This window comes from Saimiri boliviensis, chromosome 11, assembly GCF_048565385.1.
Source record: "Saimiri boliviensis isolate mSaiBol1 chromosome 11, mSaiBol1.pri, whole genome shotgun sequence".
NCBI lineage: Eukaryota > Metazoa > Chordata > Mammalia > Primates > Cebidae > Saimiri > Saimiri boliviensis.
In genome coordinates, this window is record NC_133459.1 from 11,989,305 (window position 1) to 12,008,481 (window position 19,177).

The 19,177-nt window shown below is 48.3% G+C and overlaps 2 protein-coding genes across 2 annotated transcripts; both read left to right on the top strand.

The window, feature by feature from the left end:
• The first annotated feature begins 1,983 nt into the window (after window positions 1-1,983).
• Window positions 1,984-6,513, top strand: LOC141580373 (PRAME family member 20-like). The gene is made up of 3 exons (XM_074381477.1): window positions 1,984-2,354; window positions 3,042-3,623; window positions 5,812-6,513. Exons 1-3 carry the CDS (start codon window positions 2,068-2,070, stop codon window positions 6,371-6,373), a joined length of 1,431 nt encoding a protein of 476 aa, XP_074237578.1. The 5' UTR covers window positions 1,984-2,067; the 3' UTR covers window positions 6,374-6,513.
• An 8,040-nt stretch (window positions 6,514-14,553) lies between these two features.
• Window positions 14,554-18,853, top strand: LOC141580374 (PRAME family member 20-like). The gene is made up of 3 exons (XM_074381478.1): window positions 14,554-14,840; window positions 15,531-16,112; window positions 18,292-18,853. Exons 1-3 carry the CDS (start codon window positions 14,554-14,556, stop codon window positions 18,851-18,853), a joined length of 1,431 nt encoding a protein of 476 aa, XP_074237579.1.
• Window positions 18,854-19,177: the final 324 nt, after the last annotated feature.

Here is a 19,177-nt window from a genome sequence, read left to right on the forward strand (position 1 = left end):
GGGGTTGGGAAAACTTAAGGAATCTAATCAAATATTTTCTTTTTCCTTTTTTTTCTTTTTTTTTTTTTTTGAGATGGAGTTTCACTGTATCACCCAGGCTGGAGCACAGTGGCTCCATCTTGGCTCACTGCAACCTCCACCTCCCGGGTTCAAGCGATTCTCCTGCCTCAGCCTCCAGAGTAGCTGGGATTACAGGCATGTACCACTACACCTGGCTAAGTTTTTGTATTTTTAATAGAGATGGGGTTTCTCCATGTTGGCCAGGCCTCGAACTCCCAACCTCAGGTGATCCACCCACCTTTGCCTCCCAAAGTGCTGGGATTACAGGTATAAGCCACTGATGCCAGGCCTTCAATATTTATTTATTTATTATTTATTTTTTTTTTTTTTTTGAGACCAGTTTTGCTCTTGTCTCCAGGCTAAAGTGCAATGGCATGATTGGCTCAATGCAACCTCCTCCTCCTGAGTTCAAGTGATTCTTCATCCTCAGCCTCTCCAATAGCTGGGATTAAAGGTGCTGCCCACCACACACAGCTAAATTGTGTCTTTTTAGTGGAGATGAGGTTTCGTCATTTTGGCCAGGCTTTTCCCCCCGCTGTTCATGGAGGCCTTGAACTCTTGACCTCAGATGATCCACCCAGCTCAGCCTCCCAACAAGCTGGGATTGTGGGCGTGAGATGCCATTCCCAACCCCATTCTATTCCTTAATAATATGTTTAGAGCAGGCTAGGTGCAGTGGCTCATGCCTATTTTTCCAGATGAAAGGATCTGGGCTTTGAATTTTCCTCTAAATGCAGTTTTGTCTTTATTCCAAAAATGTTGATTTGTGCCTTGGTTTCTGTCATTTCAAAATTCAGAAGTTTTTTCTTTTTTCTTGAGACAGAATCTCGCTCTGTTGCCCAGGCTGGAGTGCAACGGCATGATCTCAGCTCACCGAAACCTCTGACTCTCTGGTTTAAGTGATTCTCCTACCTCATCCTCCCAAGTAGCTTGGACTCCTGACCTCATGATCCACCTGCCTCAGCCTCCCAAAGTGTCGGGATTACAGGTGTGAGTCACTGCGCCTATCCAAAGTGGGTCATTTTTAATATGTGTAAGAGATGAGTACTGGAAACATCTCTGTCATGCAAATGATCCATAATACTGTCACATAGCTTTAAAAGTTTCTCACTGAAATTTTAAATAATGAGGCCAGGCGTGGAGGCACAGGCCTATAATCCCAGGATTTTGGGAGGCCAATGTGAGTGAATTGCTTGAGTCTAGGAGTTCAAAACCAGCATGGACAACATAGCGAAACCCGCTGTCTTTACAAGAGGTCAAAAAATCAAAGATTAGCTGGGAGTGTTGATGCAGGACTGTGGTCCTAGCTACTTGGGAGACTGAGGTGGAAGAATCCTTAGAGCCTGGGAGGTCACTACTGCACTGAGCTGAGATGGCAGCACTGTACTCCAGCCACTCCAGCCTGGGTGACAGAGCAAGACCCTATCAGAAAAAAAAGAAAAAAGAAAGAAAGGAAGACAGAAGGGAGGAAAACAGGAAAAGAAGAAAGTGAGAGAGAAAGGGAAAGACAAATAGAGAAGTAAGCTTAACTACTACAAAGAAAACAAATAGAAAAACCCATTCTAGGAATGACCAGTGAATGTTCCCAACCATCTTATTTGTAGGGACTGTGAATGTCGGCATGTAGGGCTTGGGACATAACATTCCCATTGTTTTAGAACCCTGAGTAATTAGAAACTTCCCCCAACGGTGGGAGGGGTTAGGCTTCAGGCTCCCCCATACTCACTACTCGGTGGATGGAACACTGGCTGGAAAGGAAGGGCTAGTGGTGCTCCTGCCTCCTCGCTGCTTGAGAAAAGCTGGTGCTAATGCCAGCAGAGACAGAACGCTAGCTTTGTGGCCACTGAGCACAGAGTGGAATTGGAGAAAACGAAGAAAAACTCTTTCACCATTGCCAGAGCACTGACTTTGGCCCTAGGAGAGGATGAGATTGCATGGGCTTGGTCTGAGAGTGATGCTCTTTCTCTGGATTTGTCCTCTGGAAGTTTTCCTTGCAGGTTGGTGAAGATGAGCATCTGGACTCCACCCAGACTCCTGGAGCTGGTGGGACGGAAGCTGCTGAGGGACCAGGCCTTGGCCGTCTGCACCCTGGAGGAGCTGCCCACGGAACTTTTCCCCCCGCTGTTCATAGAGGCCTTCAGCAGGAGACACTGTGAGGCCCTGAAGGCGATGGTGCAGGCCTGGCCCTTCCCCCGCCTCCCTCTGGGGTCCCTGATGAAGACGCCTTGCCTGGAGACCTTCCAAGCTGTACTCCATGGACTTGATGCACTGCTGACCCAGGGGGTTCGTCTCAGGTGAGGTGGCCCAGATGGGCAGGTAGGGAGGGCCCAGGTGTCCAGAGAAGGAAGAGCTAGGTTGTGAGGAGTGGGGAGGCCCAATGGGGAGCCCACAGGCTTCTGATGCTGCTGATGAGAAAGCTGAGTGAGGCCTCGGCCACTGCCCAGCTCCTCAGGGAAAGGACTGCTCATCACGCAGGGTCCGTAGAGGTCACAGGAACCTCTCTCTTAGTGGCAATGAAGGGCACCACTAAAAGTGGGAACGGAGCAGGGCGCGGACGCTCACACCTGTAATCTCAGCATTTGGGAGGCTGAGGAGGGTGGATCACCTGTGGTCAGGAATTTGAAACCTGGCCAACATGGTGAAATTCTGACTCTACTAAAAATACAAATATTAGCTGGGCATAGTGGTGAGTACCTGTCATCCCAGGTGCTCGGGAGGTTGAGGCAGGAGAATCACTTGAACCCAGGAGGTAGAAGTTGCCGTGAGCTGAAATCTCACCACTGCACTCCAGCCTGGGCGACGGAGGGAGACCTATTCTCAGAATAAAGAGAAAGTGGAATTGAACAGGCTCCAAGGGGACAGCAGGGTGGAGAAAAGTCAGGGAAAGAAAAAAGCAGGGAGGGGCGCAGCTGGCGTGCAGGATGTGAAGCTGACGTTCAGCAGTGACCGCTTACATTCTCAGCCTCTCTATCTTCCCACAGAAGAAGGAAACTTCAAGTCCTGGATTTACGGGATGTCAGTGAGAACTTCTGGATGGTGTGGTCTGAGGCCATGGCCCGCGGGTACTTACCAGATGCCACGAGGAAGAGAAAACCAGCTCAGGACTGTTCAGTGATGAGAGGACAGCAGCGCTTGACTGTGTTCGTAGACCTTTGCCTCCAGAACAGGACTCTGGATGAATGCCTCACCTGCCTCTTTCTGTGGGTCAAGCAGAGGGAAGGTTTACTACACCTGTGCTGTAAGAAGCTGAAAGTCTTGGGAACGCCCCTCCACAAAGTCCAAAGCATCCTGAATATGGTGAACCCAGAGTGTATCCAGGAGGTGGAAGTGAATTGCAGGTGGCGACTGCCCGACCTGGCAGAGTTTACCCCATACCTGGGCCAGATGAGGAATCTTCACAAGCTCGCTCTCTCCCACGTCGACGTCCCTTGCTACTTTTCCCCAGAGCAGAAGGAGGAGTTTGTTACCCAGTTCACCTCTCAGTTCCTCAAGCTGCACCACCTCCAAAAGCTGTATATGAACTGTGTTTCTTTCCTCGAAGGCCATCTGGCCCAGCTGCTCAGGTGAGGAAGGATGGTGAGCTTTCTCTGCAGACCGCAGCAGAGCCTTTCCAGGTCACAGTAAATGCTAGTGGGCATCTACTGCGACCGCCTATGAGGAGGTGACGGTGAAGGGGACACTAGAATGTCAATGCATTCTCCTGTGGGCGGCTCTGTCCTGAAATGGGTATCACACAACCATTCCAATAAAGGCAGAGGGATCAGTGGGGGTAGATGCTATGGAGAGGCTGCCATGCTAGGAAGCTGGCTACTGAAGGGTTCAGCTCTAGGGAGGGTGAGTTAGTGAATTCCTCCTGAGGACGCGCGTCTAAGTTAAGATGATGAGAAATAGGTCAGGCATGGTGGCTCATGCCTGTAATCCTAGCACTTTGAGAGCCTGAGGAAAGAGGATAAGTTGAGCCCAGAAGTTTTAGAGAAGTCTGGGTAACACAGCAAGATTGCTGACTAAAAATAGGAATTAATAAAAATAAAAACAAACAAGATAATTTTTTTTATTTTGAAATGAAATTTCACTTGATTGCCCACAGGGAGTGCAGTGGCGTGATCTCGGCTTACTGCAACCCGTACCTCCCGGGTTCAAGTGATTCTCTTGCCTCAGTCTCCGGAGCACCTGGGATTGCAGGTGTGGGCCACCACACCTGGCTAATTTTTGTGTTTTTGTAGAGACTCGTCTTCACCATATTGGCCAGGCTGGTCTCAAACTCCTGAGCTCACGTGATCCCCCTGCTTCAGCCTCCCAAAGTGCTGAGATTACAGGCGTGAGCAAACACGCCCAGCTCAAACAAGATAATTTTTATTTGTTTGTTTGTTTGTTTGTTTATTTATTTCTGTTTGAGACAGCGTTTCGATCTGTCACCCAGGCTGGATGCAGTGGTGCAATCTCGGCTCACTGCAACCTCCGCCTCCCGGGTTCAAGCGATTCCCCTGTCAGTCTCCTGAGTAGTTGGGATTACAGGCACTTGCCACCACACCCGGCTAAGCGTTGTATTTTAAGTAAAGACCAAGTTTCACTATGTTGGTCAGGTTGGTCTCGAACTCCTGGCCTTGGCCTTCGAAAGTGCTAGGATTACAGGCGTGAGCCACCATGCCAGGCCAAACGAGATTAGTTTTAAAAAGATGTTGGGAAGTGGGGGAGTGAAGTGGGCACTGAAGAGGGGAATGCTCATCAAACCTGCACGTTTCAGAATAATACAAGCTCTGTGCTCAACAGCTTGGGGAACACAAATGATCTCATCTCTTTTTTTTTTTTTTTTTTTCTTTTTTTTAAGGTGGGGTTTCACCATGATGGCCAAGCTAGTCTTGAACTCCTGACCTCAGGTGATCCACCCACCTCAGTCTCCCAAATTGCTAGGATTACCTCATCTCTAATTCCCGGTCACAAGAGATTGTTTTGAGCTCCAGGTAAATTAATTACCTAGGAAACAGAAGGTCAGAGAGTAGGCACAAAGACTGGTAAAAGTGATAAATGGTTTGCGGATTAGACAGGCGTGTCAGGGACCCCTGCAGCCTGGGCACCCCAGCTGATGTTGCAGAATCCCGCCTGGGTTTGTCCGTAAGCCTGTGTCCCCTCTGGGCTCCCGTGGCCCAGAGATGTGTTTTTATCCCTGAAGGATGAGTAAAGGGAGCTTCAGGGATTCTGTGAACTTGATCCATTCCTATAAATGATGGTGAAAAGACTCAGGAGGAAATGAAATTTTTCTTTGTTTTTCTTTTCTTTTTTTTTTTAGACACAGTCTCACTCTGTTACAAAGGCTGGAGTGTAGCAGCATAATCTCTGCTTACTGCAACCTCCACTTCCTGGGTTCTTGTGATTCTCCTGCCTCAACCTCCCAAGTAGCTGAAATTACAGGCGCCTGCCACCACGCCTGGCTGATTTTTGCATTTTTAGTAGCGATGTGGTTTCACCATTTGGCCAGGCTGCTCTCCAACTCCTGACCTTAAGTGATCCACACATCTCAGCCTCCGTAAGTGCTCGGATTACAGGTGTGAGTTACTGCATCAGGCCTAAGATGGACTTGACCTCAGTGGCAAAGTTCTTCATCACGCAGCATCCTAAATGTTGACTATCAGACAATCGGAATGACCTTGGACTTGGGCAAAATGGTCTTCGTCCATCATCTTGAAGTCATCCCCCACCACCCTTCACTCACCCCTATGATTCCCCAGAACTAACTTCTTGCTCTCTCCCCAGCTGTCTGAAGACCCCGTTAAAGACCCTCGCAATAACGAACTGTGTGCTTTCGGAATCGGACTTGAGGCATCTGTCCCAGTCCCCCAGCATCAGTCAACTAACGACCCTGGACCTGAGTGGCATCAGCCTGGCCAATCTGAGTCTTGTGCCTCTCCAACTCCTGCTAGAAAAAGTGGCAGCCACCCTGGAATACCTGGACTTAGATGACTGTGGGATCGAAGACTCCCAAGTCAATGCCATCCTGCCTGCCTTAAGCCGCTGCTTTGAGCTCACCACCTTCAGCTTTCGTGGAAATCCCATCTCCATGGCCACCCTGGAGAACCTGCTGTCCCACACAATCAGACTGAACAACTTACGCCTGGAGCTGTATCCCGCCCCACGGGAGAGTTATGATGCTTCTGGTGCTCTCTGCCGGTGGAGGTTTGCCCAACTGGGGGCTGAGCTGATGGGGAGAGTGAAGGTCTTGAGGCAGACCAAGAGGGTCTTGTTCTCTACCGCCTGCTGCCCTCACTGTGGCCACAGGGCATATTATGACCTGGAGGTAAATCAATGCAGCGGTTGAATATCTGCCTGTTTGCGTGGATGTATCAAATGCTTTCTTCTGGACACTTGGAAACTAAAACGTAGGTCTTAGGCACATCCTCCAGGGAGCACAGAACCCATCGTTCCAGACACGGCTCTGAAAGTGGAAAAGGAAAAGTAATGAAGCAGGGGCTGGACTTGGGGAAACACTGACATGGATTGGATGAGACTTCGGGGATCTGTATCCTATAGCGTCAAAAACGGGAATCTGAGTGTCTAGAGTGGAATTCAGGCTTGCAAATGCCTGAGGGAGTTACCCTTGCATGGATGGTTGCAAAGAAACAGAAATAAAGGGAAACCGAGTGGAAACAGTCTGGTGCCTTCTATTATCAAGTAACCTGTTTTCCAGTTGAAGACTCAGGGAATCTTCAGTTATTGATGAAAAAAAAACCCAAAAGGCACTGAGTCTTGCAATCAGTAAGATTCAGCTCCAGCAAATCAAGGCATTTAAATGAAATTTGGTTACTGTAATCAATTTCCTCCCATTCTTGTTTGTTGGTTTTGAGACAGTTTCACTTTTGTTGCCCCGGCTCACTGCAACCTCCACCTCCTGGGTTTAGGGTATTCTCCTGCCTCAGCCTCCCAAGTAGCTGGGATTACAGGCATGCATCACCACGCCCAGCTAATTTTTGGATTTGTAGTAGAGACAGGGTTTCACTATGTTGGTCAGGCTGGTCTTAAACTCCTGACCTCAGGTAATCCACCCACCTGGGCCTCCCAAAGTGCTGGGATTATAGGCATGAGCTACCATGCCTGGTTCTTTTATTTTTTATTTTTTAATTTTTTATTTTATTTTTATTTTTTTGAGATGGAGTTTCGCTCTTGTTACCCAGGCTGGAGTGCAATGGCGCGGTCTCGGCTTATGGCAACCTCTGCCTCCTGAGTTCAAGCGGTTCTCCTGCCTCAGTCTCCTGAGTAGCTGGGATTACAGGCAGGCACCACTACACCCGGCTAATTTTTGTATTTTTTTTTTTTTTTTTTTTTTTTTTTAAGTAGAGATGGGGTTTCGCTATGTTGGCCAGGCTGGTCTCAAACTCCTGATCTCAGGTGATCCACCTGCCTTGGCCTCCCAGAGTGCTGAGGTTACAGGCGTGCACCTGTAAAATGGGTGAGAGGCCATTGCTCCCGGCTGTTTTTAAATGGACATAATGGTGAGCTAGCCATGTGGTTGGGGGGTCCCCGGAGAATCTCCCACCAGCCTGCACACTGTGGGAACGCGCAGTGGGGTGGAGCTTCGGGAGTAGCGCTCTCCGCAGCGGGGAGGAGTCTGGCATTGAGGAGAGTTCCTGTTCCGTCTTTTTCCTTTTCATGCAGTATAATCCTGCTTTACTCACCCTTCAAACCGTCTGCAAGCCTGAATTTTTGCGGCCATGGGACGAACAAGGACCCAGTCTTTAGCCGAACTAAGGAAGTCCTGCAACAATGGAACCTAATTTAGGGAGTCCCTTTAGTCTCCTAACTGGGTTCACTGATGGAACTGAGATTGTGGGCTGTGTGGGACCATAGGAAACTCCCATTCCCATTGTTTTCAACTTTTAGGTTGCAAAGGCATTTCTTTTTTGGTGGGGGTTGGGGAGACAGGAGTCTCGCTCTGTCACCCAGGCTGGAGTGCAGTGGCAGGCTCTTGGCTCACAGCAAGCTCCGCCTGCCGAATTCAAGCGATTCTCAGGCCTCAGCGCCCCCCCCAACCCCTCTCCCCCAGTAGCTGGGTCTACAGGTGCCCACCATCACATCCGGCTAATTTTTTTTGCATTTTTAGAAGAGACCAGGTTTCACCATGTTGGTCAGGCTTGTCTTGAACTCCAGACCTCAGGTGATCTACCCGTCTTGGCCTCCCAAAGTGGTAGGTTTATAGGCATGAGCCACTGCACCAGGCCTTTTTAAATTTTGAGACAGTTTCACTCTGTTCCCCAGGCTGCAGTGCAAGTGGCATGATCTCAGCTCACTGCTCCTCTGTCCCCTGGGGTTCAAGCGATTCTCCTGCCTCAGCCTCCCGAGTGGCTGGGATTATTTTTGAGACCGGGTTTCACCATGTTGATTGACCAGGCTGGTCTCCAATTCCTGACCTTATGATCCACCCACCTCTGCCTCTGAAAGTGCTGAGATTACAGGCATGAGCCACCGCTCCTGGCTGAGAAGACTTTTTTTTTTTTTTTTTCCTCAAAAAAGTGGAGATCTGAGCTTCGGAGATCGCCGTCAGTAATATTTCACAGTGCTGTTAGAGTTTAGTGGAGCAATGGCTAATAATTCATGAATTAGGAGTGATCTTGCCTGCTTTTTATTTTATTTATTTATTTATTTGAGACGGAGTTTCGCTCTTGTTACCCAGGCTGGAGTGCAATGGTGCGATCTCGGCTCACCGCAACCTCCGCTTCCTGGGTTCAGGCAACTCTCCTGCTTCAACCTCCTGAGTAGCTGGGATTACAGGCGTGTGCCACCATGCCCAGCTAATTTTCTCTATTTTTAGTAGAGACGGGGTTTCACCATGTTGACCAGGATGGTCTCGATCTCTTGACCTCGTGATCCACCTGCCTCAGCCTCCCAAAGTGCTGGGATTACAGGCTTGAGCCACCCCGCCCGGCCTAGGTATTGTTTCAGTTTCTTCCAGAGAAGCCTTAACCTAAGCCCTGAGACCAATCACACCCTCAGTGGCACCTCTCTTCCACCTGAATGAGTGAATAAACTGGTACATTAGGTGATGTAAAACCCACAAGACCATCTGATACATGACAGTTTTATTCTGATTTTGTAGGGATGATACCTCAGTTTTTGTAAAACTTTTTTTTTTTTTTTTTTTTTTTTTCTGAGATGGAGTCCTGTCTGTCTCCCAGGCTGGAGTACAGTGGCATGATCTTGGCTCACTGCAACCTCCGCCTCCTGGGTTCAAGCAATTCTGCATCAGCCTCCCAAGTAGCTGGCATTGCAGGCGCTGCCACAGCTGGCTAATTTTGTACTTTCAGCAGAGATGGGTTTTCTCCATGTTGGTCAGGCTGGTCCGGAACTCCCATCCTCAGGTCATCCACCTACTTTAGCCTCCCAAAGTGCTAGGATTACAGGTGTGAGCCACTGTGCCTGGCCTATAACGCTATTTTAACGATAAAATATTTTTATAATTTTCATGTGTTCTCCTGACAACACTACTTTCAGGGTTTATTTTTCTGTCTGTTGTCCAGAACAGATTGAAGCCGTCCCTGCCTCACACTCAGAACTATACAGGTCACATATTAGTAAAATTTCATGAGTGTTTGTGGAGTTCATTAATGAATGAATTCTTTTTTTTTTTTTTTTTTTTTTTTTTGACAGCCTCTCCCTCTATCACCCAGGCTGGAGTGCAATGGCACAATCTCAGCTCACTGCAACCTCTGCCTCCTGGATTCAAGAGATTTTCCCATCTCAGCCTCCAGAGTAGCTGGAATACAGACATTTTTGTATTTTTAGAGACGGGGTTTCACCATGTTGGCTAGGCTGGTCTTGGGCTCCTGACCTCAGGGGAGCCACCCTGGCTGGCCTTGAATGAATGAATTCACTTCCACCCGATCCCTAACGCTTTCAATTTCTTGATTCAGGAAATGAATATGAATATCTGATATTAATAGAGTTCTGATTCAATCAATTAATCTTCAGAGAGCCAAAATCCCAATCAGCATTAATTGGGTGGAGATTCAGAAATCCAATCAGATATCAGTTTTTGATTGGAAGCTAGCAGTGGATACTTGGAGGGGAGGGGATGGGAGTGGTGATTACAAAGGTCAATAAAAGCTTCAAAAGACCCACAGGAGAGACCATAAGTCTTCGAACCTGGAGTTACTGCTTGTGTCTTGAGGTCTGAGCACGCTGCAAACTGAGTCCAGATCTGGTAAGTCACTAATCTCTGTAAGGACCCTCCTGTACGGCCCCTTCCACTTGATCTATATAGTCAGCCCGTCTAGAATGGGGAGAATTCAGCCTAAGATGGCACAGAGTTATATCTTGTCATTTTTTGTTTTTGTTTTTGTTTTTACTTTTTTCATACGAACAGTATGAAAAACAGCTTTGATTTCTTCCTCTAAATGGAGTTTTAAAGCCTGGTCAAAAGGGGGAAACCCCATCTTTACTAAAAATATAAAAATTAGCCAGGCATGGTGGTAGTCACCTGTAATTCCAGCTACTAGGGAGGCTGAAGCAGAATTATTTGAACCCAGAAGACAGAGGTGGCAGTGAGCTGACACGGTGCCACTGTACTCCAGCCTGGGCCACAGACTGAGCATCCGTCTCAAAAAAAAAAAAAAACAATGCAGTTTTGTCTTTATTTCAAAAATTTTGATTTGTGCTATGGTTTATGTCATTTCAAAATTCTTACAGGGTAGGCTCAGGCCTCACACCCGTAATCCTAGCACTTTGGGAGGCCGGGGCAAGCAGATCACCTGAGGTTGGGTGTTCTAGACCAGCCTGGTCAACAGGGCAAAACCCCGTCTCTACTAAAAAATAATAATAATAATATATAATTTGCTGGGCCTGGTGGCACATGCCTGTAATCCCAGCTACTCGGGAAGCTGAGGAAGAGGAGTCACTTGAACCTGGGAGGCAGAGGTTGTGTGAGCCGAGATCTTGCCATTGCACTCCAGCCTGGGCAACAAGAGCAAAACTCCATGTCAAAAAGAAAAAAAAGCTGGGCATGGTGGCTCATGCCTGTAATTTCAGCACTTTGGGAGGCTGAGGCCAGCGTGACCAACTTGGCAAAATCTTGTCTTTACTAGAAATACAAAAATTAGCTGGGCACAGTGGTGGGTGCCTGTTATCCCTACTCAAGAGGTCGAGGCAAGAGAATCCCTTGAACCTGGGAGGCGTAGGTTGCAGTGAGCCGAGATCCTGTCATTGCACTCTAGCCTGGGGGACCAAAAAAAAAAAAAAAAAATTCTTGGTGGGAGCAGAAACTCATGCTTATAACCCAGAAGTTTGCGAGGCCAAGGTGGGAGGATCATTTCAGCCTAGGGATTCAAGACCAATCTGGGCAACATGGCAAACCCCCATCTCTACAAAATATTTTTTGGGGCGTTGAGGGGTTAGAGTCTCACTCTGTTGCCCAGGCTGGATCACAGTGGTGTGATCTCGGCTCACTGGAAGTGAGACTGCAGTCTCACTCTGCCTCCCAGGCTCCAGCTATTCTCTTGCCTCAATCTCCCGAGTAGCTGGGATTACAGCCACCTGCCACATTGCTCAGCTAATTTTTGTGTTTTTAGTAGAGGTGGAGTTTCACCATGTTGACCAGGCTGGTCTCGAACTCCTGACCTCAAGTTATCCACCCGTCTTGGCCTCCTAAAATGCTGGGATTATAGCCATGAGCCACCGGTGCCCGGCCTCTACAAAAACTTCTTTAAAATAATAGTCATGATGGCAGGCATCTGTAGTCCCAGCTGTTGGGGTGGCTCACATGGGAGAATCCCTTGAGCCTGGAAAATTGAGGTTGCAGTGAGCCGTGCTCACAGCACTGCTGTACTCTAGCCTGGGCAATACAATGAGATCCTGTCCAAAAACAACCCCACCAAAAAAATCTTAACCAAACAGTTAAGAAAATCCAAGCAATTGAAATCAGTAGGCCAATCCCAACCCCCACAAAAAGGGGGAGAAAGAGAGTTTAGAAGCCTCTACATGCCAACATCCCATTTAGACAGTTTAATCCGGCAGTTGTGGTTTTGTTAGAAAAACAGTGTTAAAGGTTTCCAATAATTCCCACAGTGGCCATAAATTATTCTGGGTGTAATTTTACCATCAGTTTAAAAATGGCCACATGAGAATGACCATGAAATCTGAATGGTCTTCTGTCAGAAAGAGGTTAAACCCCTCCCTATCTCACAGTTAGGACTATGAAGGTCACATATTAGTAAAACTCCATGTTTGTGGAGCAAATCAGTGAATGAGTCCTAGACTTTCACCCTATCCCTAATTCTTTCACTTTAATGAATGAAAATCTAATTTGTTCAGTTAATCTGTAAGAAAGCCAACAATTCAATCAGGATTAACTGGGGTTAGGAAAACTTAAGGAATCTAATCAAATATTTTCTTTTTCCTTTTTTTTTTTTTTTTTTTTTTTTTTGCGATGGAGTTTCACTGTATCACCCAGGCTGGAGCACAGTGGCTCCATCTTGGCTCACTGCAACCTCCCCCTCCCGGGTTCAAGTGATTCTCCTGCCTCAGCCTCCAGAGTAGCTGGGATTACAGGCATGTACCACTACACCTGGCTAAGTTTTTGTATTTTTAATAGAGATGGGGTTTCTTCATGCTGGCCAGGCCTTGAACTCCCAACCTCAGGTGATCCACCCACCTTTGCCTCCCAAAGTGCTGGGATTACAGGCATAAGCCACTCATGCCAGACCTTCAATTTTTTTTTTTTTTTTTTGAGACCAGTTTTGCTCTTGTCTCCAGGCTAAAGTGCAATGGCATGATTGGCTCAATACAACCTCCTCCTCCCGATTCCTCCTCCTCAGCCTCTCCAATAGCTGGGATTAAAGGTGCTAGCCACCACACACAGATAAATTGTGTCTTTTTAGTGGACATGAGGTTTCGTCATTTTGGCCAGGCTTTTCCCCACCGCTGTTCATGGAGGCCTTGAACTCTTGACCTCAGATGATCCACCCAGCTCAGCCTCCCAACAAGTTGGGATTGTGGGCGTGAGATGCCATTCCCAACCCCATTCTATTCCTTAATAATATGTTTAGAGCAGGCTAGGTGCAGTGGCTCATGCCTGTTTTTCCAGATGAAAGGATCTGGGCTTTGAATTTTCCTCTAAATGCAGTTTTGTCTTTATTCCAAAAATGTTGATTTGTGCCGTGGTTTCTGTCATTTCAACATTCAGAAGTTTTTTCTTTTTTCTTGAGACAGAATCTTGCTCTGTTGCCCAGGCTGGAGTGCAATGGAATGATCTCGGCTCACTGAAACCTCTGACTTTCTGGTTTAAGTGATTGTCCTACCTCATCCTCCCAAGTAACTTGGACTACAGGCGCCTGCCACCATGCCACGCTAACTTTTTTTTTTTTTTTTTTTTTTTTTGGTATTTTTAGTAGAGATGAGGTTTCATTGTGTTGGCCAGGCTGATCTTGAACTCCTAACCTCATGATCCACCTGCCTCAGCCTCCCAAAGTGTTGAGATTACAGGTGTGAGTCACTGCGCCTATCTAAAGTGGGTCATTTTTAACATGTCTAAGAGATGTGTACTGGAAACATCTCTGTCTTGCAAATGATCCATAATACTGTCACATAGCTTTAAAAATTTCTCACTGAAATTTTAAATAATGAGGCCAGGCGTGGAGGCTCAGGCCTATAATCCCAGAATTTTGGGAGGCCAATGTGAGTGATTTGCTTGAGTCTAGGAGTTCAAGACCGGCGTGGAAAACAGAGCGAAACCCGCTGTCTTTACAGGAGGTCAAAAAATCAAAGATTAGCTGGGAGTGTTGATGCAGGACTGTGGTCCTAGCTACTTGGGAGACTGAGGTGGAAGAATCCTTAGAGCCTGGGAGGTCACTACTGCACTGAGCTGAGATGGCACCACTGTACTCCAGCCACTCCAGCCTGGGTGACAGAGCAAGACCCTATCAGAAAAAAAAGAAAAAAGAAAGAAAAGAAAAGAAAGGAAGACAGAAGGGAGGAAAACAGGAAAAGAAGAAAGTGAGAGAGAAAGGGAAAGACAAATAGAGAAGTAAGCTTAACTACTACAAAGAAATCAAATAGAAAAACCCATTGTAGGAGTGACCAGTGAATGTTCCCAACCATCTTATTTGTAGGAACTGTGAATGTTGGCATGCAGGGCTTGGGACATAACATTCTCATTGTTTTAGAACCCTGAGTAATTAGAAATTTCCCCCAACGGTGGGAGGGGTTAGGCTTCAGGCTCCCCCATACTCACTACTCGGTGGATGGAACACTGGCTGGAAAGGAAGGGCTAGTGGTGGTCCTGCCTCCTCACTGCTTGAGAAAAGCTGGTGCTAATGACAGCAGAGACAGAACGCTAGCTTTGTGGCCACTGAGCACAGAGTAGAATTGAAGAAAACGAAGAAAAACTCTTTCACCATTGCCAGAGCACTGACTTTGGCCCTAGGAGAGGATGAGATTGCATGGGCTTGGTCTGAGAGTGATGCTCTTTCTCTGCATTTGTCCTCTGGAAGTTTTCCTTGCAGGTTGGTGAAGATGAGCATCTGGACTCCACCCAGACTCCTGGAGCTGGTGGGACGGAAGCTGCTGAGGGACCAGGCCTTGGCCGTCTGCACCCTGGAGGAGCTGCCCACGGAACTTTTCCCCCCGCTGTTCATAGAGGCCTTCAGCAGGAGACACTGTGAGGCCCTGAAGGCGATGGTGCAGGCCTGGCCCTTCCCCCGCCTCCCTCTGGGGTCCCTGATGAAGACGCCTTGCCTGGAGACCTTCCAAGCTGTGCTCCATGGACTTGATGCACTGCTGACCCAGGGGGTTCGTCTCAGGTGAGGTGGCCCAGATGGGCAGGTAGGGAGGGCCCAGGTGTCCAGAGAAGGAAGAGCTAGGTTGTGAGGAGTGGGGAGGCCCAATGGGGAGCCCACAGGCTTCTGATGGGCTGATGAGAAAGCTCAGTGAGGCCTTGGCCATTGCCCAGCTCCTCAGGGAAAGGACTGCTCATCACGCAGGGTCCGTGGAGGTCACAGGAACCTCTCTCTTAGTGGCAATGAAGGGCACCACTAAAAGTGGGAACTGAGCAGGGCACGGACGCTCACACCTGTAATCTCAGCATTTGGGACGCTGAGGAGTGTGGATCACCTGTGGTCAGGAGTTTGAAACCAGCCTGGCCAACGTGGTGAAATTCTGACTCTACTAAAAATACAAATATTAGCTGGGCATAGTGGTGAGTACCTGTCATCCCAGGTGCTTGGGAGGTTGAGGCAGGAGAATCACTTGAACCCAGGAGGTAGAAGTTGCCGTGAGCTGAAATCTCACCACTGCACTCCAGCCTGGGCGACGGAGGGAGACCTATTCTCAGAATAAAGAGAAAGTGGAATTGAACAGGCTCCAAGGGGACAGCAGGGTGGAGAAAAGTCAGGGAAAGAAAAAAGCAGGGAGGGGCGCAGCTGGCGTGCAGGATGTGAAGCTGACGTTCAGCAGTGACCGCTTACATTCTCAGCCTCTCTATCTTCCCACAGAGGAAGGAAACTTCAAGTCCTGGATTTACGGGATGTCAGTGAGAACTTCTGGATGGTGTGGTCTGAGGCCATGGCCCGCGGGTACTTACCAGATGCCACGAGGAAGAGAAAACCAGCTCAGGACTGTTCAGTGATGAGAGGACAGCAGCGCTTGACTGTGTTCGTAGACCTTTGCCTCCAGAACAGGACTCTGGATGAATGCCTCACCTGCCTCTTTCTGTGGGTCAAGCAGAGGGAAGGTTTACTACACCTGTGCTGTAAGAAGCTGAAAGTCTTGGGAACGCCCCTCCACAAAGTCCAAAACATCCTGAATATGGTGAACCCAGAGTGTATCCAGGAGGCGGAAGTGAATTGTAGGTGGCGACTGCCCGACCTGGCAGAGTTTACCCCATACCTGGGCCAGATGAGGAATCTTCACAAGCTCGCTCTCTCCAACGTCGACGTCCCTTTCTACTTTTCCCCAGAACAGAAGGAGGAGTTTGTTACCCAGGTCACCTCTCAGTTCCTCAAGCTGCACCACCTCCAAAAGCTGTATATGAACTGTGTTTCTTTCCTCGAAGGCCATCTGGCCCAGCTGCTCAGGTGAGGAAGGATGGTGAGCTTTCTCTGCAGACCGCAGCAGAGCCTTGCCAGGTCACAGTAAACGCTAGTGGGCATCTACTGTGACCGCCTATGAGGAGGTGACGGTGAAGGGGACAGTGGAATGTCCATGCATTCCCCTGTGGGCGGCTCTGTCCTGAAATGGGTATCACACAACCATTCCAATAAAGGCAGAGGGATCAGTGGGGGTAGATGCTATGGAGAGGCTGCCATGCTAGGAAGCTGGCTACTGAAGGGTTCAGCTCTAGGGAGGCTCTGTTTGTGAATTCCTCCTGAGGACGCGTGTCTAAGTTAAGATGATGAAAAATAGGTCAGGCATGGTGGCCCATGCCTGTAATCCTAGCACTTTGAGAGCCTGAGGAAAGAGGATAAGTTGAGCCCAGAAGTTTTAGAGCAGACTGGGTAACACAGCAAGACTGCTGACTAAAAATAGGAATTAATAAAAATAAAAACAAACAAGATAAATTTTTTTTTTTGAAATGAAATTTCACTTGATTGCCCAGGGGGAGTGCAGTGGCGTGATCTTGGCTTACTGCAACCTGTACCTCCCGGGTTCAAGTGATTCTCCTGCCTCAGTCTCCTGAGCACCTGGGATTACAGGTGTGGGCCACCACACCTGGCTAATTTTTGTATTTTTAGTAGAGACTAGGCTTTACCATATTGGCCAGGCTGGTCTCAAACTCCTGAGCTCACGTGATCCCCCTGCTTCAGCCTCCCAAAGTGCTGGGATTACAGGCATGAGCAAACATGCCCAGCTCAAACAAGATAATTTTTATTTGTTTGTTTATTTATTTACTTATTTATGTTTGAGACAGAGTTTCGATCTGTCACCCAGGCTGGATGCAGTGGTGCAATCTCGGCTCACTGCAACCTCCGCCTCCCGGGTTCAAAGGATTCTCCTGTCAGTCTCCTGAGTAGTTGGGATTACAGGCACTCGCCACCACACCCGGCTAAGTGTTGTATTTTACGTAAAGACCAAGTTTCACCATGTTGGTCAGGTTGGTCTCGAACTCCTGGCCTTGGCCTTCGAAAGTGCTGGGATTACAGGCGTGAGCCACCATGCCAGGCCAAACGAGATTAGTTTTAAAAAGATGTTGGGAAGTGGGGGAGTGAAGTGGGCACTGAAGAGGGGAATGCTCATCAAACCTGCACGTTTCAGAATAATACAAGCTCTGTGCTCAACAGCTTGGGGAACACAAATGATCTCATCTCTTTTTTTTTTTCCCCCCTTTTTTTTTAAGGTGGGGTTTCACCATGATGGCCAGGCTGGTCTTGAACTCCTGACCTCAGGTGATCCACCCACCTCAGTCTCCCAAAGTGCTAGGATTACCTCATCTCTAATTCCCGGTCACAATAGATTGTTTTGAGCTCCAGGTGAATTAATTACCTAGGAAACAGAAGGTCAGAGAGTAGGCACAAAGACTGGTGAAAGTGATAAATGGTTTGCGGATTAGACAGGCGTGTCAGGGACTCCTGCAGCCTGGGCACCCCAGCTGATGTTGCAGAATCCCGCCTGGGTTTGTCCGTAAGCCTGTGTCCCCTCTGGGCTCCCGTGGCCCAGAGATGTGTTTTTATCCCTGAAGGATGAGTAAAGGGAGCTTCAGGGATTCTGTGAACTTGATCCATTCCTATAAATGATGGTGAAAAGACTCAGGAGGAAATGAAATTTTTCTTTGTTTTTCTTTTCTTTTTTTTTTTTAGACACAGTCTCACTCTGTTACTAAGGCTGGAGTGCAGCAGCATAATCTCTGCTTACTGCAACCTCCACTTCCTGGGTTCTTGTGATTCTCCTGCCTCAACCTCCCAAGTAGCTGAAATTACAGGCGCCTGCCACCACGCCTGGCTGATTTTTGCATTTTTAGTAGAGATGTGGTTTCATCATTTGGTCAGGCTGTTCTCGAACTCCTGACCTCAAGTGATCCACCCATCTCAGCCTCCCAAAGTGCTCGGATTACAGGTGTGAGTTACTGCATCAGGCCTAAGATGGACTTGACCTCAGTGGCAAAGTTCTTCATCACGCAGCATCCTAAATGTTGACTATCAATCAGAATGACCTTGGGCTTGGGCAAAATGGTCTTCGTCCATCACCTTGAAGTCATCCCCCACCACCCTTCACTCACCCCTATGATTCCCCAGAACTAACTTCTTGCTCTCTCCCCAGCTGTCTGAAGACCCCGTTAAAGACCCTCGCAATAACGAACTGTGTGCTTTCGGAATCGGACTTGAGGCATCTGTCCCAGTCCCCCAGCATCAGTCAACTAATGACCCTGGACCTGAGTGGCATCAGCCTGGCCAATATGAGTCTTGTGCCTCTCCAACTTCTGCTAGAAAAAGTGGCAGCCACCCTGGAGTCCCTGGACTTAGATGACTGTGGGATCGAAGACTCCCAAGTCAATGCCATCCTGCCTGCCTTAAGCCGCTGCTTTGAGCTCACCACCTTCAGCTTTCGTGGAAATCCCATCTCCATGGCCACCCTGGAGAACCTGCTGTCCCACACAATCAGACTGAACAACTTACGCCTGGAGCTGTATCCCGCCCCACGGGAGAGTTATGATGCTTCTGGTGCTCTCTGCCGGTGGAGGTTTGCCCAACTGGGGGCTGAGCTGATGGGGAGAGTGAAGGACTTGAGGCAGACCAACAGGGTCTTGTTCTGTACCACCTGCTGCCCTCACTGTGGCCACAGGGCATTTTATGACCTGGAGGTAAATCAATGCAGCTGTTGAATATCTGCCTGTTTGCGTGGATGTATCAAATGCTTTCTTCTGGACACTTGGAGACTAAAACGTAGGTCTTAGGCACTTCCTCCAGGGAGCACAGAACCCATCGTTCCAGACACGGCTCTGAAAGTGGAAAAGGAAAAGTGATGAACCAGGGGCTGGACTTGGGGAAACACTGACATGGATTGGATGAGACTTCGGGGATCTGTATCCTATAGAGTCAAAAACGGGAATCTGAGTGTCTAGAGTGGAATTCAGGCTTGCAAATGCCTGAGGGAGTTGCCTTTGCATGGATGGTTGCCAAGAAACAGAAATAAAGGGAAACTGAGT